The 27785-nt window shown below is 36.0% G+C and overlaps 1 protein-coding gene across 1 annotated transcript; it reads right to left on the bottom strand.

Moving 5' to 3' along the window:
- On the bottom strand, positions 1-27568 carry LOC128226446 (scavenger receptor cysteine-rich type 1 protein M160-like). The gene is made up of 35 exons (XM_052936320.1): positions 26858-27568; positions 24427-24551; positions 23979-24194; positions 23294-23422; positions 22975-23153; positions 22422-22578; positions 21680-21842; positions 21236-21402; positions 20731-20917; positions 20334-20464; positions 19577-19757; positions 19041-19192; positions 18600-18762; positions 18190-18356; positions 15698-16009; positions 15211-15360; positions 14723-14869; positions 13806-14030; positions 13242-13346; positions 12333-12638; positions 11995-12183; positions 11710-11829; positions 9652-9826; positions 9312-9454; positions 9058-9162; positions 8431-8535; positions 7933-8046; positions 7372-7537; positions 6803-6951; positions 5524-5689; positions 5019-5179; positions 4617-4825; positions 4176-4287; positions 2858-3063; positions 1-1310 (listed from the first exon to the last, which is right to left on the bottom strand). Exons 2-35 carry the CDS (start codon positions 24497-24499, stop codon positions 759-761), a joined length of 5982 nt encoding a protein of 1993 aa, XP_052792280.1. The 5' UTR covers positions 24500-24551; positions 26858-27568; the 3' UTR covers positions 1-758.
- Positions 27569-27785: the final 217 nt, after the last annotated feature.

Below are 27785 nucleotides of genomic sequence, written 5' to 3' on the forward strand. Positions count from 1 at the left end.
TAATAGGGAAAATATATAGCTTTATTTTATGTTATATGTTTACAGGTAAACAACTGTTTAGTATTTAGAGACCGATAGTACATTTAATATATAATAAAAAAGTCTATAACAATACAATGTACATCAAAACAACAACATAAATCATTTATCGAGTAAAAACTGTTTGAAAAACAACATCTGAACACTTAAATATGTTTAAATGGACAAACTACTTAAAAAGTTTCCCATAAATCTGTATGTCCAAACAAAGTCGGGTTGCTAATGTATCGTTTATTCTAGAATTAAGTAATTGGAATGAAGGTTTTAACCGTTCATCATAAAAAATATTGGCCAGATTACTCGGATGCACAGATTTACTGTTTGACAGAACTGATGTTAACTTTTTCAGGAAAAAAACAAACACATTTATAAAAATAAGTGATGTGAACACAAATTTTGTGAACAGTAAGCAAATAAAAGGTAAAATGGTTAACTCATCATTTAAATGGTCAACTAGTTAACTGTAGTGTTAGAAGGGGTTCATATTAGTTCCTGGATACTGCAATACAAAATTAATGTCTCTCAAATGAATGATTTCAATGGCACTGGCTGCATTATTTACAAATGGCAATGCGCTAGTAACAAATGTTTACCAAACTAAATTCACAAAGAAGCATATGCAAGGGAAGATGAGACAATTATCACAATTTTTGCAAAAGAAACACCTTTATAGGCAGTGTTTAACACCGATTTGGAATTCTAATGATCACAAAAGTCATTTAATGTTCACCATCCGTTGTCTGTACTGGAAACTGTGTATGGTTCACAAAGTTTGTAGGGGATGACACTTCCTGCTGGTCAGCAAGAGAAGTCCTGAAATCTGGTCTGTCTGCTCGACCAGCATCAGGCTGGGTGGAGGGACCTTGACCAGCATTGTCAGGTGTGATAGAGGTGAATTCATCAGAACCGTCCCCTTGACCAGCATTGTCAGGTGTGATAGAGGTGAATTCATCAGAACCGTCTCCTAACTGTGATACTCTTATTTTGTCATACATGTGCGATGGAACAGGTGTGAGATATGTATTAGACAAAGGATCATTATTTTGTTGTTGTCGATCGTTTCTGTTGTCGTATGTATGAGGGTCAACATTTATAATACTGTTATAAATATGAGAACTGTTTCTTGGTATCTGAGCATCCTGAGGGGTGTTTCCCCCATAGTCTGGGTTGTTGATTGTGGGACTGATTCTCGCAAGTTCCTCATTCCCCCGTCGTGTAAAGCTTGCCCGTACTATCTCCGGTGTGGACACCCCATGCAGTGGATTTACAACCTGAAAAACATAACCGAGTGAAACACTACAATCAGAAGGCAATATATCAACATATTGATGCATGTCCAAAAGTGACAAAACAGAGGAGCCGGAGTTATTTCATATTGGGGCGGCAGGGTTGGGTCACGTCTGGGAGGGGGTCAACCCCTTCCAGTTGCTGGATTATTTTTTTAATTATATTGCTTAATACGCATTTTTAGGACTTACATCAATGGTTTGAAAGAGCTTTTTTTTTATATGTAAATATATTTATACCTCATTGTAGTGCAGCCAAGAGTAATTTGAACCACTGGCCCCAATTTCTCGAAACTTCTTAAGCTTAACAGGCTTAAGTCGCTTATTTCAATTAGCCAAAATACACACTAATAATGGATTTTGATAAATGAAACATGATTTCTTCTAATTAGCATACAGATTTTTCTTATATAATTTATAAAAACTCTTAAAGAAGTAAATATAACGCATATTATAGAACAACAAAAATAGTGAGTTTAGCTTAATCCATAAGGGACTTAAGAAGTTTCGAGAAATTGGGGCCTGAGCATTGAATGACCTTTTAAAAAGAACACTTAGGAAAATTCAAATTTCGAGGTTGTTTTAGCTCTGAAATGTGTGTTAAGAGAAAAATGAAGAAAATATGATGCATAACTGCTTCTGCTGCAACTTATTTTTGAATAAACAACATATTCTTTTGATATTTTCAGACAAATGTGATAAAATCTTAATTAGTCATCTGCAGTTTGCACATACTGTCATTGTTATACTTTACTCCACTAATCTTTGATGACAGCTGATTGCTTCAAAATCAATAAACGTGTCGTTGATTACCCAATACACCATCACTTTCCATAGGTACAGATGATAGCACCGTTCACACATTGGCAATAAATGAACAGTCATAGCTAAATTATAATTTCGTAACAAAATATTTTTTTTTTTCTGCATTGGTCTTGATCAGCCGAAATATTGGGGAGGCTATTTTGTCAATATATATGCAAAAAGCTACAGAAACATGCTCAGTAGTAAAAAGTTTAAACATAAACCCGGTTTAGTGGCAAGTTTGGAATCAAGTACTTGCAAAAATTTAGATTTCAAGTCATGTAATAAATGGTGTTATTAGGGAGGAATTATCCACAAAATCATCATTTTGGGCAACATTTTCATTGATATTAGTGTATTTAACCATGAGTGTCACCGAAAAGTGCCGATAAATGCATTTATAATTGGAAATGAACAGATTTTTCAAATAAACTGTTCCAGCGCTAAAATCTGCCCCTGCAATAAGGATCACGGTGTTAGTCAAGAAGCCAGGACTTGAGTGACAGCAATTTAATCTAATTTCGGATTTTTTCTAGAAATTGGGGAAAAATAAACATGTTTGGGATTTGGAATGGGTCAGATATTTTGACCCGTCAGATGGGCAGAAAAAGGCCTGCAAGGGATAAACTTAGGAAACAGCATCTAGGAAATGTATAAAAACAAATAACGAGCAATTTTAAAGAAACATGCATGAATGAACTGTAATAATTCAATAAAGTTGTATCTACCCGAAGAGAGCTATGGTGGTGTTCTTCAACAATGTTGTTATGGAACTCCACCTTTGACTCGTCGGCCTGCCGCCTCTTTTTGTGACATTTATACAAGCAAAACACAAGTACTGCTATCAGCACGAGGACAACAAACACCACCACTGCTATCACAATGGGCAGCTCCTCAAAACGATTCGGGTCTGTGGGTACCGTTATTATTTTCTCTGTAAAAACAGGAGTGTGCATTTATATATATTGATATTATATTATTCTGCAATAATTATGGAACTATTTATTCGGTTTAAATGGAAATCTTCAAGTCTTTAAATTCTACCTTTAGATCTGTGACTCTCAGCAACCTTAAAACCTTGCGATTCAATTGAAAATGATTTTTTTTTTTATAAGACCTCTTTAAACTTTAATTTAATATGCAGCTTATCATAATCACTGACAACCTATAACACTTATAAAATCATAAAAAAATCTGCCATTCTAATTCTATGCCAATTTTTATAACTACTTGAAGTTCATGTATTAAGGACCTTCCACAGTATAAAAGTGGGTGGCAAAGGGCAAAACTACACGACAACCTACACATGTTGCAAATTGAGATATGATCAAAAGCCGCAACATGTCGAAAAACTTTGACCAAATTCAATCAGGAACCAGACTTTATGTTTAGGATCACATACATTTGTTAAACTTAATTGACTGATGATGGTCACGGTGAACAACTGTGTAAAGTATCAAGTCAACTGAATTAAAGTTTCTTGAGATAAGACTAACAAATCTATATGCAACGCCCCCTCCCCCCCCCCATTTTTGTAGAGGCATAATAATCCCCAATTGCCCTTAAATGTTAACAAAGTTTCCAATGTCAATTAAGAACCATTATTTGTATTTAGGATATATAAAGTTGTCTTCATTAATTTAAATTCTTACAATGTTGGTGAAACAAGTTATTCCAACATTTATTAATCACTCTTGTTGGCACGTTGTTACGCGAGAGTGTGGTCTTGTGTTGTGGGGGAGTACCCGGAGGAATCCACTTGTCCAGCTTTGTGACCACAAACCAGTGTCTATCTTCATTGACTGACACCCCTGTCCTCAATTGTGTTAAAGATCAAGTCAATTGAACAAAAGGTATTTAAGATATTAGAAAAATCCCAACATTCCCTAAAAATTTAAGCAGACGCAGACGACGAAGCCAAGGTGAGTACTAAAGCCTGCCTAATTTGTTGAAAGTCCAGCTTAAAATGAAAAACTTTTTTTGTTTGGGTACTTCAAATGAACTCTTGCACTTTAGAAAGCATCTAAAAAAAAACCTGCTACATACGTGTAGTTGAAAGACTGAAACCATAGCAGATGACAGAGGCATATTTCCCACCCTGACACGGGTCCACCTCCAGACAAGCTGTAACATCTTCCTCTGTACCATCACACTCCATCTGCAGCAATAATGATAACAGCAAATTTTACGAATATTTCAATAGGAATACAAAATTAACTCCCAATCTAAGCAGGACCTTGACCTTTCATGTAAATACCTGGGACTTGTGTGCGACACGCCAACTCATCATGGTGAACCTTCATGGCAAGTGTTTTGAAAATCCTATAATTCATGGTCAAGATACAATCTGGACAAGGATCATTTCAACCTTTGACCTCTAAGTGTGACCTTGATCTAGGTCTTGTGCGCATCACACCACCTCATTGTGGTGAACATTCATAAAAAGTTTTGTAAATATTTTAAGAATACTTGTTTAATGAACCTCACCTTGTGTGTATCAAGAAGCGGGTATTTCGTTAGGTCACCATACAAGTCACAACACTGAGCCTGCCCGTCCCGGAAGCCAAGTTCCCGACACACTGTAGCCGCAGATAGGTCCGTGAAGCCGTCAGAACACACAGTGTGCCATGTCTCTCCCCAGTACAGCAGCACAGCCCCCTTGTCCGTCTCCCGACCTACACCAGTCGATAGCTTCACTGAAGGACAACAACAGGCGTATTATAATTTCATTTACTACATCATTCATTTAATTTACTTTTGGCTCACCCTTTTTAAAAAAAGGATAAAAAAGTGATAATGATAATGCCATTTATATCCAACAAAGAAAATAAATACCCTACCAATTTGAGAATTAAGCCTGAAAGGGTTTAAGAAAATATAAACACACACCGGAGGTGTAGCAGAAAGCACCGGAGTCCCTCTGGTGTCTAGCACAGGATGAAGATATTGCTGTGGTCCATTCAGATGACAGGCACTGGTTCAGGGAGCCCTCTCCTCCCCCACATGCTATGTTCACTTCCCACACTGAACCAGACATGGGACTCAAGTTTCTGGGTGATAAAAAAGAAATATTTTTTTCCAAGGTTAACAAATATGAAGAATTCTGATTAATCATTGTTCATTGTAGTATCTTTTACACTTTTTGCTTGATTTTTACGGCAGCTGATAGCTTATAAAATCACTCTCCAGTCCATTTCCTGGGTAGAAATCAGAACTGGTGTCCATTTTCAGATACCATGAGAAAGTACACCGGTGGGTATCGAACCAACAACCTCTTCGGTGAGAGGGGGACACATCAGACCACTCTCCTTGTGTTCATTGTAGCAACATTCATCTCCAAGACTGGTAGGTCATGTTTCATACAATTTTGCAATAGGCCGACAAATTTCCCTACCCTCCATGAAATGCCTCTCCAGTGCGAAACTCCAGCATTCTACATAGCACCTGAGCATCCACATCGTCCCAGTGTGTGTTACACAGGGACCGCCATTCCCCATTCAGGGACACCTCAACTCGGCCATAACGTGTCTCATTACTGCCGCCTAGGCGATAAAACTGACCTGCAACAACATTTGGCATTTCTTTAAACAAAGCAATCAATATGTCGAGGATATTTGTTGATTTCAGTGTAAGATCATATTCTATTTCACGAATGTCATAGAAAAACAAATTTTCACAAGTGGCAAAGCCAGGTTTTACTTTGTAATAGCAAGATATTTGTTGATTTCAGAGTAAGATCGTATTCTTTTTCACAAATTTCACAGAAAAACAATTTTTCATGAGTGGCGAAGCCACGTTTTACACTTTATTAATTGATTTCAATGTAAGATTATATTCTATTTCACAAGTGTCATAGAAAAACATATTTTTACAAGTGGTGAAGCCAGGTGTTACTTTGTATTTGCACAATACATTTTGATTTCGTATTCTATTTCACAAGTGTCATAGAAAAACAAATTTTTCCAAGTGGCAAAGCCACGTTTTACTTTGTGAAAAAATGCTTGCTTTGAATATTTTTTAAACAAACTTGTTTGCCAAGGGAGGCAAATAGGGAACAACTAGTCACAGAGTTATGGCTCTTAAAAACATCACCATCTGATAATGTTTTAAAAAAATCCCTTAAAACCAAACTAAATTTCTGATGACAAATAAATTCCTTTTCTAAAACACTTCATTTCAAGGGAGGCATTTTAGGAAGAATTGGCAACATAGTTATGGTTCTTTTATGTGCTTAAGTTCAACTTATAATTGCTATTTATCAATCTTTGAAATATTAACTTCTTTCCATATATAATGCTGAAACATTTCATTTTTTAAAGGAAGGCAATTTGGTAAAAAGTGGTCACAAAGTAATAGTTCTTGTTTTAATACAAGTTCACAGTGATGTATTAATGCGTCTAGTCTCATTCAATTCCTTATATAACTGTTCAAATGTGATGAAAAGTGAATGTTTATGTTTAAAAGGCTTTAAACCTGACAATATTTTTCTAGGATGTATGTTACTTGTCTTAGAAGAATGATTGTTACTGTTATCAAATGTTTAAGTATTTTGAGGTTGATATCTTCAATGGTTATTAAGAAAATATAAAATATGTGGTTGGACTTACAAACAGACATGTGAATCAATACAAAAGTAATAATTATATCAAATTCTGTGTCATGATTTTTCTTACCTTCATTATCATAGCAGACAGCTCCAGCATGGCTAAGTTTGTTCACACAGTCGCTGGTGGAGCCTAGCTGTGTCTGCTCACAGTCCCCCAGCCTGCTCTCCGTGCCTGTACATTTCACATTGGACATCCAATAAGGGCCCTCTACTGTCCTGAAAACAGAATGCTAGCGGCTTATATGTGAAGAAAATGCTTTACCAAACTTCTACATTTGTACAAGAAATTACCTGAAAAAAACAGTCAAGTTATTTTACTTGGTTGTACGATAGTGATTCCTTTGAAAACATTTTTTCTGAAGAAGTCTTATGACTGAATACAAAATTACATCTATAAGGATGATAATGGCATGCAAGCAAAACATTAATAAAGCTGCCAAGGCATGGGCAAGTGTATTCTAACAAGAAACAGAGCATTAAAGGTACCACTCTCATGGTCTACCTTTCAGCATTGTTGTCATTTCCTTTTCTGCATCTATCACATCTATCATAGGCTGTGTTTATAAAAGGCAATTTCATCAACCAATCCATCAATCAGTAGGACTTACATAACATTATCACCTACTTCTAACCTACCTTGCAGCATTGTAGGCAATTCCTCTCCTGTACCCCAGCTCCCGACAAGCCACAGAGGCATCTACATCATCCCAGCCATCAAAGCACACACTACCACTCACATTGAGGTACCGAACCTGTAGATGACCGATGTAGCTACCTGGGATTGGCAAGCTTAAGGTGTAGTCTGGAAGAAGCAAGTATACATTCGTGTGCTTTGGTTATCACAGTAAGTGTTCCTTTTAGGAATAAAAGTTGCAACTTCAATAAACCAACTCAAAACTTTTGTCTAATTGTTAGGTAAATGTTAAAAGGTACCAAGCAAAACCTTGACCTTTGACCACATGTCACCACAACCTTGACCTTTGTCCAACTGACCTCAAGATCAATAGGGTCAACCTGTTGGCCATTTCCATCCAGCCTAACAAGTTTTAGATCTAAGGGTCCAAACGTTTTTCAGTTATGAAAAGATAGATTTTCAACTCAAAGTCACTACAACCTTGAGCTGCATTTTACCCTCGTAAGAAATGATTAAAATTACTTAATTTTATGAATGATAGGCAGTTAGGTTGTTGAATGTACCAGAGGGTTTATTCCCAGTGTAGCAGACAACAGCTGCATAATTCTTCTGGCAGAGGGCTGCCTGGTTTGCAGGGATGACTTCATGGGGGCAGTCTGTTAGCTGACTTTCATCACCTGCAACAAGATATAGCAAGATAAAATGTCATATAAAAGTTATTATAAGGAGGGCCCGCACAAAACATTTCAAATATTTTCCTAACAATGGCAAGGTTCGTTTCACCTTTGAGTACAACATTTCAACTAATCAAATACCTCCCTTAAAAAAACCTCTTGTTCAGTTACAGTGAAATAAGATTATAAGCATAAATACAGAGTGTGTTTCTGTGTTCTGCATCCAAAATGAACTGTAAAAATCACATGGACTTGAAAGCGGGGCTGAAACTTTCCCGCCCTTTTTATTGCACAGTTTCAATTTAAGTAGTTGCTATGGTAATATGGAATCTCATGTGGTTCTTTTAAATAGCTCTATGGCTACACAGACCTGCCTCAGGTGTTTACCTTTGCAATCTGTGTTTGCCTGAACAGTTTCGAGATTTATGACTTCAAATGGAGAGCAGCACAACAGGAGTCCGGCATCGTATCCAATACTGCTGCAGGCAATATCTGGAGAATATCAAACTGATGATAGAGAAATAAATTTATAAACACCAACGCAGAGACAAAACAAATTTTGTAGCAAGACATCAAAGATGCAGCTGAATAGGTTTACCGGTAAGTGTGAATATATATTTTTTATCAAAACTTAACTGTGAGTAATCATAAGTTTAAACATTATAATAAGTAATTGAAATAAGCAGTGATCACATGAATTGATATATAACATATTAAACCAAGAGAGCGTATTGCAATCAGAATGACCCCCGAATGAAAGCAGATTAGTCATTTCCCAGTAAATGTCTGCTGGACTATTTTAGGACATAGAAATAATTTGATGGAAATAAAGAATCTTATGTCCTTTGCCAATGCATATGTTCTTATTTACGCTTTTTTTCCTCAGGTTTTTTTTTTACTTAATCAATTTGAAAATGTGTTATTTATCATAATAATATTAGAAAGTTCAGCTTAGACTTCTTACATCTTAAGTAATAATCATGATTTTTTTTATTTCAAAAAAAGATGATTTACTAGCTTCCTTCTTAGTGAATCCCTCAGCACACACAAGCCCTTGTCTTGTCCCCCGGGAAACCAGCACCGCCCCATAGAACGTAGGATCACCTTGTATCAATCGCACTGGGAAATTTAACAAACAATGCATTGATAGAAAAAGGCACATACTTGATCTTTATATGTAAATCACATATCATTGGATACTTGGTAATTATCTGCAGAAAAAAGGCATTGTCAACAGATATATGAGCAGATTCGGTAATAAACATTACCAGCAGTGAAGCAGGTAGCCCCGGCTAGGCTTCCCGACTTTCCCCTGGTTTTCTCTGGGTCCCAGGCAGCCACACACTGCAGGATTGATGCTGCATTATCCGGGCAACTCATGTTCACAACCCCATAGGAGCCCGACCCCGCACTAAAATAAAATGGCCACATATATCCATAGGCTACTTGACAACTCACAGCTAACAATCAAATGCCTAAACCATTCCCTCATCCAACACACGCCATAACCCTTATCTTGGTAAAGTAGGCCTCATTGCTATATCCACAACCAGATGTCACTTAGGTGTTGAGAAGGTATGAAAAGCTTTGATGCTATTTGACAATAACCTGTATGAATTTCCCCCAGCATAGCCGAGACCTGAGCAGTAAACTGCAGCGGAGATATCGGAGGTCGGATGGCCGGCCACAAGCAGTGTGTTTTCCCCAGCTTGAATTTCTAGTCTCGTGCTCATTTCTCCTCTCTCATAATCTAGCGGATTAGAGCGAAATTGAATATCTGTATCTGAAAATAATCAAATAGAGGATATTTGTTGCTTATAGTGAACGTTTATATTTTATTTCACTTGTGTTCAGAGAATTTTCTCTTTCTCATGGCACTCTGCAGTCATTGCTATGTCATTGTCTCGAAAATTGTCATCTGAGATCAAATGTGATGGTGTCTTTTTGAATTAAGTCACTTATGGCTGTGACTCCTGATGCTTCTTACAACACACACATTGGTAACTGGCTACAAATCAGCAAATATTAAATCATTTTACAAATGAAAATGGATCTGTTTAAAGCTTGTATCTAACAACAGGACAGTATAAAGCTATTTTGTTACGATGTTTATCAAACCATATCGCGATACAGTATCAATATTTTTTGTATCCTCATGACTAAAAATTAGCTACTAAATGACTGATCTTTGATTAGCACATGAGAAGATTTCAGGTTATTTGCTTTAACAAATAAGGTTTATGCTAATAAACATAAACTTATGATCAAGTCATTAAGCAAAACCTAAAAAAACCAAGCTTATGTTCTTCATTTCATTTAGTTACACTACGTAAAAACACCAACTAAGTAGAAGTGCTGATTCATACTAATAATTTAGCGAAACAAATCATTATTCATCAAAATCAAAATCAAAACTGAATATATTACTAAAATAAATACAGAAGATAGTCTTCCTTAGAATGTATATTGCGTTTTCACTTTCATGGGTGCATTTCAAAACCAGCAAAGTCTCAGACGAAAACAGGAATCCATAAACGCAAAAGGGTATGGTCGATATTAAAATACTTTTGTTTGAAATCTTAATTTGTTTTCGCACAAACAAAATCATTTTTTTAAGATCACTTTTAATTTCAAGTTGAATAAATATTTGTAAAAAAGTAGGTCTTCTCAAGCCAGAGTGAAAAAAATGATCAATTTATCATTCACCAATATTTATCAACTTTTCAACCATATGCATGAAATAATATTAGTTTGTAATTGTGTATCATGAATTATACAGGTACAGTCGAAACCTGTTGGCTCAATATCTCATGGCTCGATATCCTCGTTGGCTCGAACCAAATTAAAAGGACCGATTTTTGTTTACTCTTTGTTCATATAAATTTCGATCGGATGGCTCGATATCTTGAGGGTCGATATTTCTCCACGCTCGAAGTCGTTTTCGCGGTCCCAAACAAGAATTTCACACTTTGATTTGTTTGCTTGGGTCGATGTCATTTTCGCGGGTTCAGTTAAGAATCACACACCTTGATTTGTTTGATTGGCTTCATTTAGCACAAGGCGCTAATCGATTAAAATTGCTTGACTGATAATATAATCATTATCAAATTTAAATGGTTTAACAGTTTGAATAAACATGCCATCACTTTAAGGTCTGTCTGTAATTGTTATCCATCCCTAAATTACTATGCATTTTGATATAACTTTTAAGCTATGTTTGTGTTACCCACTGTTTACATTGCTTGTTTTCGCATAAATGTATTTTTATTATAAATAAAAAAATAAAATGATATTTTTTTTTATAATCGAATAAGTCATATTACGATATTTAGGGTGCGTAATTAGGCCCAATAAATACGCTTCCTTCTCTTGCGGAGATAGCGTAGTCAATAACAAACGAGGCAAATAAGACTTTATGTAACTAATGAAAAAATAACATTCTGTAAGCAATCCCGCTTGGCTTGATATTCTCGAGGCTCGAAGTACTTTGGCCGGTCCCTAGAATATCGAGCCATCGAGTTTCGACTGTAATTCATATTGTCATAAGAAATAACCCAACAATACCTCTGCTAGAAATGCTGAACATTTAGATTAAACATAAAAGGAAATCCTCTTCTTACTTCTACTTTTTCACTTAAACAAAGGACTAAAGATTTGTTTACATACCCCCATTGTAGCAGATGACCCCGGCAACAGTATTATCATCATAGCAGAAGCCCAGCTCAGCAAACAGAGCCCTTTGACAGTCCTGTAGCTGGTTCTCGTCTCCTGTACACGACACTGTACCTGCAGGACGCACAACAACAATGTCATATGTATATTAGTCTACAACAAAGATTGTCTTTTTCAGTAGCTGAAAAAATTCTGAGAGTGATATAATCTTCCACAATTTTTACTTTAGTCTTCATACATGAACATAAAATTTGTGAAGAACAGTAACACAACATGTACCTTGTATAATGGGATAATTTTCAGTTCTGTATGTGTTCACTGCGGACCCAGCCTGGTAGCCAATCTGCTTACAGACTATCATGGCATCATTGTCATCAAATCCTGAACTGCACAAATGTCCCCACATTCCAAACCTCTGAACCTCAACCGGGCCATAAAATACGCTCAAGGGCAGTCTCAAAGCCACATCTTAAGTAAAATAATTTTATGATAGCTTGGCGCTGAAAGGATTTTTGTTGGAAAAAACTGATTATAGAATTTAAGCTTCATTTTTTTCAGAAAGAAAGACTCCAATAGAATCTGACATGTTACTTTATAAAACATGCATATCTTCAAACCTTCATTTCCAATTTCTGTCTCACTGCAGTAAAGTGCAATGGTAGTTTTAGATGAGCACTCTCCAGTTGTAAAGGTGCAATCAGTCTGGGAGACACAATCTACCTCCCTTATGAAGAACTGTACATTGTTTGCTGCCTTGGATGAAACTTTCTGAACAAGCCCATCCCTGTATCCCATCTGGTGACAAATAACAACTGCATTGTGTACATTAAAGTTTGTGGCACATGTTGTCAACCACTGGTCTGTGTTGGGGTCATACATTTCCAGAAATCCGTAGTTGGCAGTCACAAAACCACTCAGCCGCACTGGACAAAGAAATTGTCAATCAAGTTTTCAACATTTTATCACAGAAACATTTACATTCCTACATTTGTAAAAACTGTCTTTTCTTGTTTTTGGTCCTAAAATATATTTCAACCAAACATGCATGATGAAAAGTGTGTATGTTAATAGGTTTCAGTGTCACTAGATATCGTCATAATATTAAACACGATAGCCAAAAGGGCCCATGATCGCTCAGTTGATTTATGGGATTTGGGCCATGGCATTTAGTCAGATTTAGCCCTTAATCAAACTTGGACTAGATCTTATGGTCTTACACTTTTGTTTTAAATATGATAAGGATTGGTCAAAAATGGTGCTAGAGCGTAAACAATGTTAAATTTGGCAGTTTTTTTTTAAAAATCAAGGGTCATAACTCTTGACCTACAGGTCAAATCTTTGCCTAGACTGTTGCCATATACATTGTTTCCAAGTTTGAACAAGTATGTTTCAAAAATGTATATGCTAGAGTGGTCAAAAGGTGATCACAAAAGATCACCTATGACCACTTTGTGGTCAGGTGAGCTAAATAAACAAGATAGACATCTGTGTACTGTTTGAATGCTTTGGCCAGTAAAAATACTTACTATCAGAGAAGCATGCCACAGCAGCGTCAGAAGAATGGTCACAAACTGCTGAACCAGACTGACCAAACCCCGCCCACACACAATCACTGAAACTGCTCTCACTGCCTGCACATTGGAAAGATACATGGGTATATAACAGTTACCAAATAAAACCTTACATAGAAATTCTTGAATGAGTACAGACATCTATCACTTTTGGTGAATCATATATATTTTTTTTTTATATTTTAATGCATGTGTACTGTAAATTGTGATACAATAATTTTAAAAAGCTTCAATCAGGAAGTACTATAATACACTTCACGTCTTAATGAACAAATACTTTGTGGAAAGGAAATTGAAATCCTTAATAGCAGGTGATTTTCCATGTAATTTCTAGAAAGAAATTTAAACATGATATAATGAAAACAAAATAAAATGTACATTGCTGAATGACATATTGTGCCGCGCCTGTGGAAGGTCCAATATCATGTTTTCATTGGCCAACATTCCTTGATATTGTGTATATTACCATGCTAGTTAATACATGTAGTAACTTTGAATATAAGGCATAAAAACACCCACCATTACACTTGAGACCAGTAAGGGCTATGTTCCCACTGCCAGGCCCAAAGTGTCCCGAAGTCATGATTCTGCCTGCACGGTACCCCAGCTCCCTGCATATCACCTTGACCTCCATACGGGTCAGGTCAAGGTCACACAACGTCCCCCATATGCCTTTGACCTTGACCTCTACACGGCCAGAGCTCTCTGTTCCATCCACTAGTCTCAAGTCAGTTGTTACCTCGTCTGATAAAAAGGTATTCAAGCATAATTACAACAGCTATAAGAACAATTACATTGAGAAGTCACATTTTTTAACGACTAGCTTAAAATGACAATATTTTTAACAAAGATGGAAGCAATGACTTAAATGTGAAGTTGAGTAAATGCAAGAAACATATTACATTCTATAAAATGTATAGAAGGTATTGGTATAGACATCACAATTTCAAAACTAAACTTATCGGCTTTCAGGATTGAAAGAAAACACAAGATAATACAAACTAAAACAAATGGCTACACATATGCATAATAAAAGCAACATGGTGGAAGACCAAACACTCATCCATTTTATTTTGTCGCTAAAGAGGCATAACTAAACAATTATTGGAGTTTGAGTTATGGGTCTTGCTATAAATGTATGTATTGTCTTTGCCAACAAGTGTACCAAGTTTCTTTTGAATATCACCAATGAATTTTTTTATTATGGCTAGAGCAATATATTGCATTCTTAAGTAAAAAAGGGGCATAATTAAACATTCATTTAAGTGCCCGTTATTGGCCTTGCTATATGTGTAATAATTTTCATTTGAATGTCTTAAACGTTTTTTTTGGCCAAGTTTAAAGGTTAACACCAAGGGTATTACAATAAGAACTCTTTTTTCTATGAAAAACAGACAAACTGATAAATGTATAAAAAAAAAATAACAAGGTTTCACCCTGCACACTGGAGCAGATGACCCCAGCCACAGAGCCCCAGTCACAGACCCCTATCTGGCCCCAGTTGTGAGCACCACACTGTCGAAAGTCAGTTTGACCTCCAGTACAATACAGGCCTCTTAACCAGCGAATTTTCTTTTCCAGGCCTGCAAAAGAATGTAAATAAGCTTTTAACAAATACTCTTTAAAACCATGAAGTGCATTATTTACCTTTTTGTTTGCCTAACAATGAAGAGTTTAACCAAGAAAACAGGAATCTCAGTAACTGTTAGTTGATAAACCGAGATAACTTGAGTCTCAGTAACTGTTAGTTGATAAACCGAGATAACTTGAGTCTCAGTAACTGTTAGTGGATAAACCGAGATAACTTGAGTCTCAGTAACTGTTAGTTGATAGTAGTAGTAGTTTTTCCTTATCCTGGTTATATGGCCTTGGATGTATTTATCATCATAAACATAAAGTGCTTTCAATAATTGTTATATCAAACCTTTAGCTGATGCTTTATATGCTCTTCCATAAAGATATCCCTGTTGAGTACAGATAACCTTGGCATCAAGATGTGAGAAGTCATCAGAACATATGTAGCCATCACGTAGGAAATAAGTCAGCTTAACCAGTGTATCTGCTGTGTTCAATTCTGCAATTATTTTGTTCTATTAAAGGTAAAGATCAACAGAAGGAATAGATAATGACAGGGAAGCACAACACTGTCCTCTCTGACTTATTGTATGGATTCAGGTTGATAGAAATGTACACATATATATATAGACTAAAAAAAATAGTTTTTTCAAGACCAAATTATAATACATGCAGAGATTTAAAACAAACAAGCTAAATATTTATCTAAACAAAGCTCTGTATCTTTTACACTCTGTTTTTGATTTTGTTTTACATATATTTTTTCATTAAAATTAAAACTGTATCTGTTGAAACACGCAAGTGTTTATTTGTAAAAAGTACAAACATAAACTTACTGGTGTATCCTATTTGAAAGTCACTGCAGACAACAGCAGCATACTGCCCTGAGATGCAGCTGACATCGTCCACAGTGTATTGGCAGTCTCTCAATGACGCTTCATTTCCCGTGCACTTCACTCCACCCAGTGTAAAAGTACGGTCAGATGGACCCATGGCTGAACAGCACAAAGGGATGCTATATTGGTGACCCATTTCTTTACACACCACGTCAGCTGCCTGTTGGTCAAACCCGTCAGCACAAACAAGTCCATACTCTTCTCCAGAGTGGTACTGAACTGAGCCATATGTGCTTCCAGGGACCAGTCGCACTGCAACAACAATGAGTATTCACACCGATTCTACGCAGACATACATATTAGGCAATGATGGACTTTATATGGTAAAAAGGCGTTTTTCAAAGCAACAACTAAGAAAACTAGACGACAAATGGGCTCATTGAACGAGCACTTGAAACAGACATAATGCACTTCTATGCAACTGCAAACTCAGAATAACATAGAGTTGAACAACTAGTGGAACTTGTGACAGCATGGTGAACCTTCATGGCAAAATTTTGAAAATCCTATTATGCAGTGTTAACATACTGGCTGAACAAAGTTCAGTCCAGACCAGTTCTATTAACAGTACTCAATATGACATTAAACCACTAAGTGTGACCTTGATCTTTGAGATACAGACCTCGGTCTTGTGTGTGACATGTAATCTCAATATGCTGAACCTTCATGGAAAGTTTTTGGAAATCCTAGTGCATGGTTAAGATACCGGCCGGACAACCTTTGACCCCTATCCTTGACTTTTGACGTACAGACCTAGGTCTTATGCGCGACACACAACCTAACCATGGTGAATCTTGATGGCAAGTTTTTTGAAAATCCTATAATGCAGGGTTAAAATACAGCCCTGATATAGTTTATTCCGGATTGACAGATGAAGGCACGCACACACATACACTGAACCACCATTGTGACAACTTTGTCTCGCTCATTGCAAGTCGGCTCAACAAAAATAAAAAATGCTGATGAAGATAGATATTTACTTATTTTTTTATCGTAACACAACTTCTAAATTGATTGTAAAAGCAGCCAAATTGTAAAGGTCCATGAATTTCTGCAACTGTAAGGACTCGTAAGACAAATCCATATGTGAAGGAAGCAAATGCTAAACTTTTACCTTGTCAAGATATTCATTGAAATGTCATTAATACTGTAGTCGAATTAATAAATGAAGTCAAATAAACACAGCAATAGATGTATATAAAGACTACAAGTAACACAATTCTTAAGATTATTTTTAGGGATGGCAACGAGTAGTAAAATTGGTACTCAAGTACTCGGACAATCTTTCAAACGAGTACTCGATTACTCGGAAAAATTGAACTTGTTTTCGGGAAAGACAAGATCGTGTATACATGTATCGTTCATGACGTATATTGTGCATTGGTCGTATTATCTCATTTTCATCTTTAAATTAGACTTACCTGATGTACTTTAACAGAAAAATAAATAAAAGGAAAACAAATGTTGTTTCAGGCTTTTAATTTTGTCTTTTTCATTTCATTTTAATGATTTTATATATAAGAATGCACTGCAAATTAGCTACAATATAGCTGGAAAGTTTAACCCGGATTTTATTCAAGCGTCTAGATAATCGAGTTTATAACGAACAACAACCAGAATTACAATGACGAAAATTAATAGCATACAAAAAAATAATGAACGAAATACTTCGTACTGTATTATTGTTGTTACCTCATTAATATTCATAATTCTTGATTTAAGATATCAACCAATCAATTGTGATAATAATTTGCAAAAATAGTTAAAATACGCCTATTAAGAAATCAATGCTCGTAACGGTTCGCTCATTAGCGTCCATTGTTTGGTGAAAGGTCTCTAATTGGTAAACAATAGAATTGTGTAGGTGAAAGTACCGCTATCAAAACTTCGCTAATTGACATCAGTGCTAACTGGAAATAGGGGCCCTTTGTTGACAGTTTGCAACTCTCACAACACTTCTGAAACTAATTTATTAGGGTCAATTGTGTACACAGCGGGGATTAAAATGACCGCAAATTGTCCTCTCGGCAACTAACCAGATCTTATACTCTGTAAAATCGTGTATTTGGTGATTTTTATAGATTTTTTTTTTCCCGAGTACTCGAGTAGTGATTTGGTACTCGAGTACTCGGACGATCGATCGAGTACTCGGGTACTCGTTGCCATCCCTAATTATTTTTGAATTGACAAGTACATGTATGCGGTACATGTTATATTTGGGTCAGAATACAAGCAGCTTCTATCACATGCATAACTAAAAAAGTGTTCTTACATATTAGTATGCAGACATTTCCTAGAATACATGTAGCATGCTATTTGGCTTTTTTATCATCATTTTAGTGCTCACAAACATCATAAATGCTTCCGCTGATAAATTAAGTGGACACGTAATACATGTACTCTACATACAATCATAAATAACAGAAATGTACCATGTTTATAACAGAAGACACCGGCATCCTTGTTGTGAGTGCATAGGGAACTAGCAAGTCCCCAGCCAGCATTAGGACAAGCCAATATGGAGGATTCTGTTCCTTCACAGTCAACGTTAGACAGGACCGTCTGAACCGATATGTCTGCTATCTCATTGTAAGCTGACCTGAAGAGTTCATAATGGACAAATACTAGCCAGCTTAAATAAGTGCATGCTCTATTTCCCATACTGATTTTGCAATGCAGAAACCAAATTTATTATAGATTTTACAGTCACTACAATATTTTCATTTCTTTAATAATTGCATATATCCCCTATAAAAGTAGATTTAAATAATGTCCCTGTCTGTGAGAAAAATAATCATTGATATATACACTAATCATACATGTACAAAAGAAATATAGTTACGGGTTTGACTGTCCTGAAGCAAAACCCAGTTCCTTGCAGACAACAGCAGAATCAGCATTGGTCCATCCCATATAACATATGGTGCCCCACCCTGTCATATCATGGTAAACTTCCACCCGACCATGCACCTCATCTTTTCCCGCATTCAGTCGAACCAACGAGTCTACAAAATATAATTTACATATATCTAACTACTCAACAAGCGGTAATACGCTTATTATTTTTTTTATATACTAGACGATGCATTCATTTGAATTTAAACCAGATATGATTCTTAACTATCATTTCCTTACTGCTACAAATAAGATTTTACAATGAAATATACTGTTTTACCTTGTCTCCTCATGTTTTAAAGTATTAAATGTAACAAATCTGCGTTTCAAGTGACTGTTGTAGATTATACGTACTTATTCTTTACAACTAAATGGCTGATTAAATTACCTGGCAATGAACTATTATAACACAACACGCCCGCAGGTCCAAAGTTCTTTGCACACGTGTAGTCCTGTGGGCTGGTTGCTTCATAGCTACATTGGGACAGGTCTGTCTCGGTTCCTGCACACTGGACATGGCTCAACCATGCTGGCTTGTACCTGTCAAAGTACAGCATTTATTAACCAGGTCAAAAAGTTTTGAATGTTTTTGGGGGTTTTAAACACTCCTGGGTTTATAGAAGATACTTTAAAACAAAGTTACCATTTTTGTCAACACTTTTTGCTTTTAGGCAGTTGGGTAATGAGAAGCCTTCATGAGACCTAATTCAATCAATAATAATTGAACTTGGCAAAGTTGACTTTTACCCCTTATGGTGGAGTAGTTGCCTTTGCGAACATTTTAGATACATTGTACTGGTATCTTGCCTTTGACTGATCATATTTCAAAACAATGACCACTAAAAAGGAATTCTAATTGAAGTGTTTTAGACAATGCATGGTAAACAGTAGACACGAAACTAGACAGCTGAACCAATCACATACCGTGCATCAATAATTCTCAGCATGACCTGGTGACCCAGTACAACCCCTGTCTGGTAACCAGCCTGCCTGCACGCCACTTGAGCTGCCATGTTGTCCAGGCCACCACGGCAGATGTACCCCTTAAGCCCCAGCCGATCCACCGTCACCGCTCCATCTCTCCCAGGCACAGAAAACGTGTATGCTGCATAGATATTTTACAAACTGTACATCTTATCATGATAATATTTTTTTTCATATATATATATATATATATTGAAAGTAGTGAAGGGGGAGGGGTCTGAGGGTGAGGCGCATGTCCACAGGCTGTGGCCCCTTAAGTTAACCCTCTTTAACCTAAATTTCTGGATCCACCCCTGTATATATACATGTATAAATGCTTCATTGATTTTGCTTCGACCCTGAAGCTACATGCATAATTATTAATTCAACTCGAGTCTATACTGGATCATATCAGTTCAGGCAATCACATTTAAATGGAACAAGGAACTGGTGTAAAGCCGGAGATCTTTACTCAATATCTTTTCATAAATACATATGTTACTAGTATATATAGCAATACATTTGTACAGGGTTTCAGCAATTATTAACACTTCAATGAAACGAGGAAGAAAAGTCAAGTCTGAGATCTTATCATTACTCACTGCCACATTTTCAAATATTAAATTTGTTCACATAAGTAAATAAAGGAACTCTGTTTTGTCCTATCAACTTTTACCAGACATATTACTGGATTAATCATAATTTCAATTTTACTCACTATCTGATTGTATTGAGTTTCTACAGAGCACAGCCGCATTCAGGTCAGGGTCACAGGCCCCTGTGGTGTATGGGCATTCCTTAATGCTGGATTCCAGTCCGGTACAGTTCAAACTGTTAATTGTTTTGGATCTACAAGACAGAGACTAGGGATAAATAATCATCCAAACAATGGTAATTGAAACTTAATCAAAACACTATAACAATAACAGTAACTGTAGTTCATCTGATCAGTTCAACAAAACATGTATCCAAATTGTCCAGTTCCATATACTCCCAGTATGCAAAATACACAGTACAAAAGATATATAAACAAAGCATAAAACTGATGTAATTATAATAAATTTGCATATTCTAACAGCAGGAAATCTACTATGCTTAAAAAACAAATATCATACTGTGTTCCTCTGTATTCACTGGGGAGGAGAATTTCCGCTGTGGAAAACCCCTGTTCCCTGCAGACAACGTTGGCGGCTGCCTGGGAAAGAGTCTCGGCACACACCGAGTACCAGAGGCCTCCATGCAGCACCTGCAGTCGACCAAGATGAACTTCATCAGTCTCAGTTCCCACTCCCACTAGTCGCACTGAAAACAAAACAGAATGAGCATCTTGCTGTTCAAATAAAGTTCAAATGATGCCTATAAAATAAGAAATAATATTTTGAATACCCCTAAGAAATTGGAGTCTTCATCTTTTTATTTAATCAATTACTGTGTTGATTTTTCATATTTACACATACTCATTAATTACTCTCGCAATTTTAAATGTTTTCATTTTAATATATACTTGAATATACATATATGTATATGATCAGAACCTGTAATGATTCAATTCAGAAATAAATGTTCAGTTTTCCAATCATTATACAAATGCTTCTATACAGATAAGTTAATATATCTTACCATTTACATAGCAGAAAACAGATACAGCCTGGGCAGTTCCCTGACAGGAGTTGGAAACATTCCGCCAGCCATGAATGTCGCAGTGGTAGAGGTCGGGCTCCTCATAACTGTCACATGACACTCTGGACAACACCACAGTATCAACATCCCCACTGTCAAAGACCTCACTGAATAAGGACAAGTATAACTTTTATAAAATATATTACCACCGGTAATTATTAGCTGCAAGTTGAACATTGAAACATAGTGTTTACAGATCCACCTTATTATGCATCTATGCATGCAGTTTGTGCTAAATATGTGTTCACACAATTCATGTAAAAAAACTGTAAAAAAGTCTTTGTCCAATATGTTTTCACTTACCTAAGGGCAAACTGTTGTGTAATTTAGTTGTATTCCCTTACCTCAGGAAACATCCTGTTGTGTATCCTAGTTTACCCTTACCTATTTACGCTTCCTGTTGTATATCCAAGTTGCCGACAGAGCACCAAGGCTTCCTTCCAGGTGAAACCCTCGGCACAGATTAGACCTTCCTGACCACCCGCACTGACCACAACTCGACCATAATTATGCTTGCCACCAGTCAAGTAGAAAGAACTTTCTGCACCTGTAAATTTAAATAAATTTAACAGTTGAACACATTTGTTTTAGTTTGTTTGTCATAACTTGACTCTGATAATCATTATTACCTTGACAATAGATAATCATTTTCTCGGGATACTATTTTATACAAATGGATGCAAAAAGAACGAAGAACTAAAACTTATTGGCAACAAGAACAGTATTTCGCGCCATATATGTCATACCTGCAATTAGTCCACCTAAATGGCCGTCAATGAGTCTTTTGACGATTTTTAGACTATGGCAGACTCGTGACAGGGATACACATGAAATGTCGAAATAATAAAAAAAGTATCCCTGATCGCTCATTATTGTAGCTAATTGCTAGGCAACAGTTAATGGCGGCATCAGAAAATTAAATGACTAACTAGCTATAATGTATGCATGCGTCAACGACCTGGAATCAAATAACAGTAAACTCGTCTATCTACACTGTAGGTGTTGGGACAAAAGTTGTACATCGTCTTAAGGCCAAAGGGTCTGTTATGCGTTCACTTTGCTTAGATACGTTTGCAACGTTTATGTACTCATGCATGGACCGAACAACACATGTATGCGAACGTACTGTCGGGTGGTTGGCAGACCACGCCCAATATTTTCCCAGCACGACAGTTGCCCTGAACATGACCGCAGTCTCCGAACACGGCTGCGCTGCCACAGTTCACCTCGGACCTCAGAGCCGGAATGGTCCAGTTGGAAGACAGATACAGAGCCCGACCTTGCTGGGAACATATTTGCATAATTTATATATATACAAGTAAAAGGAGACCCTTTCATGTATGTACACTATATACGCATATTATTTAAATCATAATGTAATACTGATGAGAAACCTCGTTATTAATAGTTAAAATACACATCTAATTGAATTTTAGAGTGTCATCGATCAGCCGCTTGTTTCCCCAAAAATCAGTGAGCGGGTTAGGGTGGGTCTACAACCCAGGGGATTTAAACAAACTTTGAATTTTATTGAGAAAAGTCCTATGAAGAAGTGAGATTTGTCAATCATCAACTGGCTCAGTAAATTATTGTACACATATGCCCTGGCCCGCCTACCCGGGTGAAGGACAAGTACACTGGACCGATAATCCTTGCTCATGAGATGACGTTTGCTTTACCTGAAATCCTTTCTGTCTACAAGCGAGCGCAGCAACCGTCTCTATGCGAAATTCGTCGTCGATGTCTTTTTCTGCACAAACATGTCCCCATACATTGTGTTCGTAAATCAACAGTGGCGAGAAATAGCCTGACTCCGGAAAACTCAGATTCGAATCAAACTTAAAACTTCCAATCGGAACTGTAAAAAGAAACCAATATATAAACAGAAAATATATTTCATAATTATACAATATTTCAAATTAAACCGCAAACTGTATAGGACAAACCATAAAACTTTTTATAGAAAAACACGCACACAAGTTTGTAATGCCAACTAACCTGTTTGGGCGTCGCCGTTTCTACAACTGACAGCCGCATAGTTGAAGGAACTGTCTGAACACTCACTTACAGTGAATGTGCAATTCGACAATCTTACATTAGGACCATCAGGACAATCTCCTACAATGGCTGGAAAAAGAACATTTCAATGACGATTCCACTCATTCACTCAAAGACTATATAGCCGACGACCGTGTAGAAACAGGTATACGTGACAACATAACTGACAAACACGTATGCATACGTTAGTTCGTGTTTGCATATTTATGTAGGCTAATGAAAATCGAGAAATTTTGAAATTGCCTCTTCACTAATTTTTGGTAGATAGCTTCTGCCGGACGAATGCACCAAAAATAGTTTCAATGTGCATATTTCAGTCAGTCTTTTTCCACTAAGGCTTACTTGTTAAACTAGTGTTAAAAGTTTTGGTAACATATACTTGGTGTTGCAGTTCTAAGTCGGCCAATGGCAATCGATGATTTTTCGAATTTATTGTTCGTTAATTTTACGAAGGTCGATTCTGACGAATGTCCAAGTTTGCAAGTAGACACAATGGCCCAGTTTCTATTCAAAACGTTTACTTCTCATTTGTTTGCATAGAAATTATTTAACATGCTCATCTGTAAGACCTTATTATTCCAAGATCATATTCTTCACAGGTCACGGAAAAATAGGAATCTATTACCGTTGTAGGATTGGAGTTCAGTTTCAGCTATTTCTCCAAATGATCCTGTCGGAAGCATAGAACCCTGGAGAAAGCCCAGTTGTCGGCAAACCAGTGAGGCGTGCTGGTCAGTAAATCCCGAACTGCAAATCTTGTATGTCAATGTCCCTTCTGTCAGGATTACCACGCCAACTGCGCTGTCTGTGAACCGACTGCCACGGTACATCGACACATCGCCTGTAAACAACCAGGAAGATGTGGGTTGGTACTTGAAATATTATACAGTTAAATAAATGTTTTCTTTGTTCATGTTTTGTAAAGAAAAACACTTTCTTGAGAATTCCTGTGTACTATAATTATCTTGTTAAAAGTGTTTGTGTAATAGAGAACGCCAACGTTATGTATATAAATTGGATCTATAAATTCTAATACAACCAATACATCATTATAATCACAATACCGCGCATACCATTGAAACCTTGAGCAATGGCTAGTGACGTAAACACGTGCGCGAGCAGAACCAACTGTCCTACTGAAAACATCGCAGACCGGGCCCTGCAGCTATCGGCACTTCTAGCAATACTGTGGATGTTCCTGTTGAAGATTAATATGCTTGTGTACTGTAATGTTAGTTGGTAAATTTCGTTGCAATATGAAGACAGACAGGCAGTTTGTTCGACTTCTTATAGTGTACATCGTTGTAATATTGTATATGTATTTGTATTATTAATAAGTGAGTATATTTAAATAATATAACAAGTTCTTCTTTACTAGATTTACAAAGATTATTTTTAAACAGAACAGACTGTTTAATTATTAGATTTATAGTCTCAATAAATGTATTTTCTAAATATATTCATGTCCGCACGTATCTGAACATATGATAAACGCTTCTTTTTTCAAAATGAGAATCAACGTGTCACGTACGCACTAACATTTTATCAGAACTTGTTAACATTGGCGGATATATTTTTATCATAACTACTACACTTAAAGCTGCAAAGATTGAACGTTTTGACAAGTTTTTATTTTTTATTTTTTGTCTTGGAGCGAGCCATTTTTGTGCGAAAATGCATAGAAACCAGTAATATAAGACTGATGACAAAAAATCATCGCAGATTTTTACATTTAAATTCAAAAATTGATGTTTTATGCATTTTTCTTAAACCGTAAATAACGGTTTAAGACATAAAACATGATTTTCGAACGGAAATATGAAAATCTGCGATCTGATTTTTTGTCAGCAATTAGTTATAACTGGTTTGCAGATATTAACGCAAAAACCTGCTCTTTCCATGAGAAAAAAGTTGTAAATCTGTAATCTGTGTATATCTGTGAAAATGCACCTTTAATTATACTTGTACTATAAGTTGTTTTATTAATAAACGAGTAGCGTATCATGAACAAATGCTTCTTTAATATACAAACATTCATAACTTCCTTTTTATCAAATGATGTCAATAATTGGTGGAATTTAAATACTGACGGATTAAAATAGTAAAGTCGTTTTATACAAGCTGTACTGTAAAGACTTCGTCAAATACATATGAGGTGATATTCATTCCCTATGTTCCTACCATTATGTACAACATAAACAATCATGTTCGTTACGAGGTATATTATTACGTGTATAACGACCTGTTTGTTTTCTTAAAACTGCACTCTCACAGATACCGTGTTCACAACTTTTTTTTTATTTTTTTGCCTTAGAAAGAGCAATTTTTTTGCGTAAATTTCGGCAAACATATGATAAAACATTGCTGACAAAAGATAAGATCGCAGATTTTCATAGTTCCGTTCGAAAATTAATGTTTTGTGGCTACGATCTTAATTTTTGTCAACAATCTTATATCATTGGTTTGCAGATATTTACGCAAAAAATTGCTTTTTCCAAGATAAAAAAATAATAGTTGTAAAAATGGTATATCTGTGAGAGTGCAGCTTCAAACCGTTACTAACGGTTTAAGAAAAATGCAAAAAACACCATTTTTCTAACTTAAATACCAAAATCTGTATTTAAATTTTTGTCAGCAGTTATATAACTGGTTTCAGTGCATTTTCGCAAAAATCGCCTCGTTCCAAGACAAAATATAAAACAGTTGTCAAACGTGACGTTCAATCTGTGAGAGTGCAGCTTTAATGGGTTTGCAGAATCTCTCAATTTAACAACTGTTTAAACGTAAGTTCAAATTCATATCCAAAAATACCTATTTCACACATTTCCACACAATTCTTGTTTAAATATATTTCAATTCGTTTATAAACTCATTACCATGTACCGTTTGTGAGTTTTTAAGTACCTATGCAAAATCATAATCATTTATCAGTTTTTTAACATAAGAAACCCAGTAAACACAACCTACACAGAATTTAATATAATGCTGTTGGTTTTGTAAATTTTAAACCAGTATTTAAATCTTCTTACATGTTTATTGATATATAAAGGATATAGATCTACCTAGTGCCCCATGTACGGTAGCATTACATCTGTTTATATTATGTAAATCCAATTAAGTAAATAGAAGCATTCGATTTAGAAAATGACTCGATGCACTTTTTAAAATTGCAGTTAATACAACAACAACATCAACTTAAACGTGTAATGCCTCTGTGATTATTGGCATCATTAACAGAACCTTTTTATGAAGAGGAATAATAACGACTATAAAGCGTCCATAAGATTGTTATAAAAATATGTTTGATTTCACCGGGTATTCACCTGGTCTTCGACCGGGTATTCACCTTGTGCTGTGCACTTAACTAAATTGTATTAAACTGGTAAACTGATCACAATTAAAAACGATATATCTTAAACTCCGAAATACACGGAGATGTTCGAAGCAAAAACATAAATAACCATTATTCTTTACATAGAATGAAGAAAAATGCGATCGACTCACCGTCAACTCCACAATCTTGCTTCAAACCTGCAAAGAAGTTACACAACACCTGGGCTATATATTCCACAAAAGTATTACTCTTTTGAAGTATCTGTTGAATTAAAAGTTACCTTTATCATGTTTATTTGAAAGAGTTATTTAATAAAATTAATGCCTGGTTGAACACATGTTGAATATGCAACAAAGCAATTGAGGTGTATGTTGCCATTCAACATATTTGAAATGAAATGAAGAATTTTGAAGTCATGTACAGTTTAGTTTTAAAGACGTGACTACCTATTTCACAGTGTTATTGTGGTCATGGTTCCGTGCTTTTTTTGCTTCAGCGAAATCAATTCGATTGGTTATGCCCTGTTAAACAGCCGTGTTCTGCCTTCACCTATATACCTGACAATCCGCTCTGGATTGCCGAGATGGTCCGCTCAGCAGTGAGTTTATGCAAACGTTATTTTTGAAATGCAATGTTTACCGATACGTGACAAATAGAAATTACTTTAAAAACTATCATATACATAAGCTTATCTTGTAATTATACAAAGGCATAATACATAAAGTTTATTCCAGGCGTATAATGCAGGAACCATATTCCTTTTTCACATTTCAAATTTATATTTTTATCACAAAACGTTCATTGTTTCAAGTGAAGTTTATTTCATATTGTTTTTTTTACATATACCTTATGACCACTCTTGTAAGACATACGAGTATATTCTCTCATTTAGCGTCAAACGTTTAACCGATTTAAAAAAAATATATTCTTCTTTTGCCGGTGTCAAATGTGTCATTTCACCAAATATACTGAGTCAACTATCTAATGCTGTTCTTGCCGCATGTATTATTTCTTCCGCATTGTCGGGTTATACTATTCGGGAAGAACTGAAATATTATCTCTGTCTGTTAAATGTTTATTATATAGTAGGAAAAATAC

This window comes from Mya arenaria, chromosome 3, assembly GCF_026914265.1.
Source record: "Mya arenaria isolate MELC-2E11 chromosome 3, ASM2691426v1".
Taxonomy (NCBI): Eukaryota; Metazoa; Mollusca; class Bivalvia; order Myida; family Myidae; genus Mya; species Mya arenaria.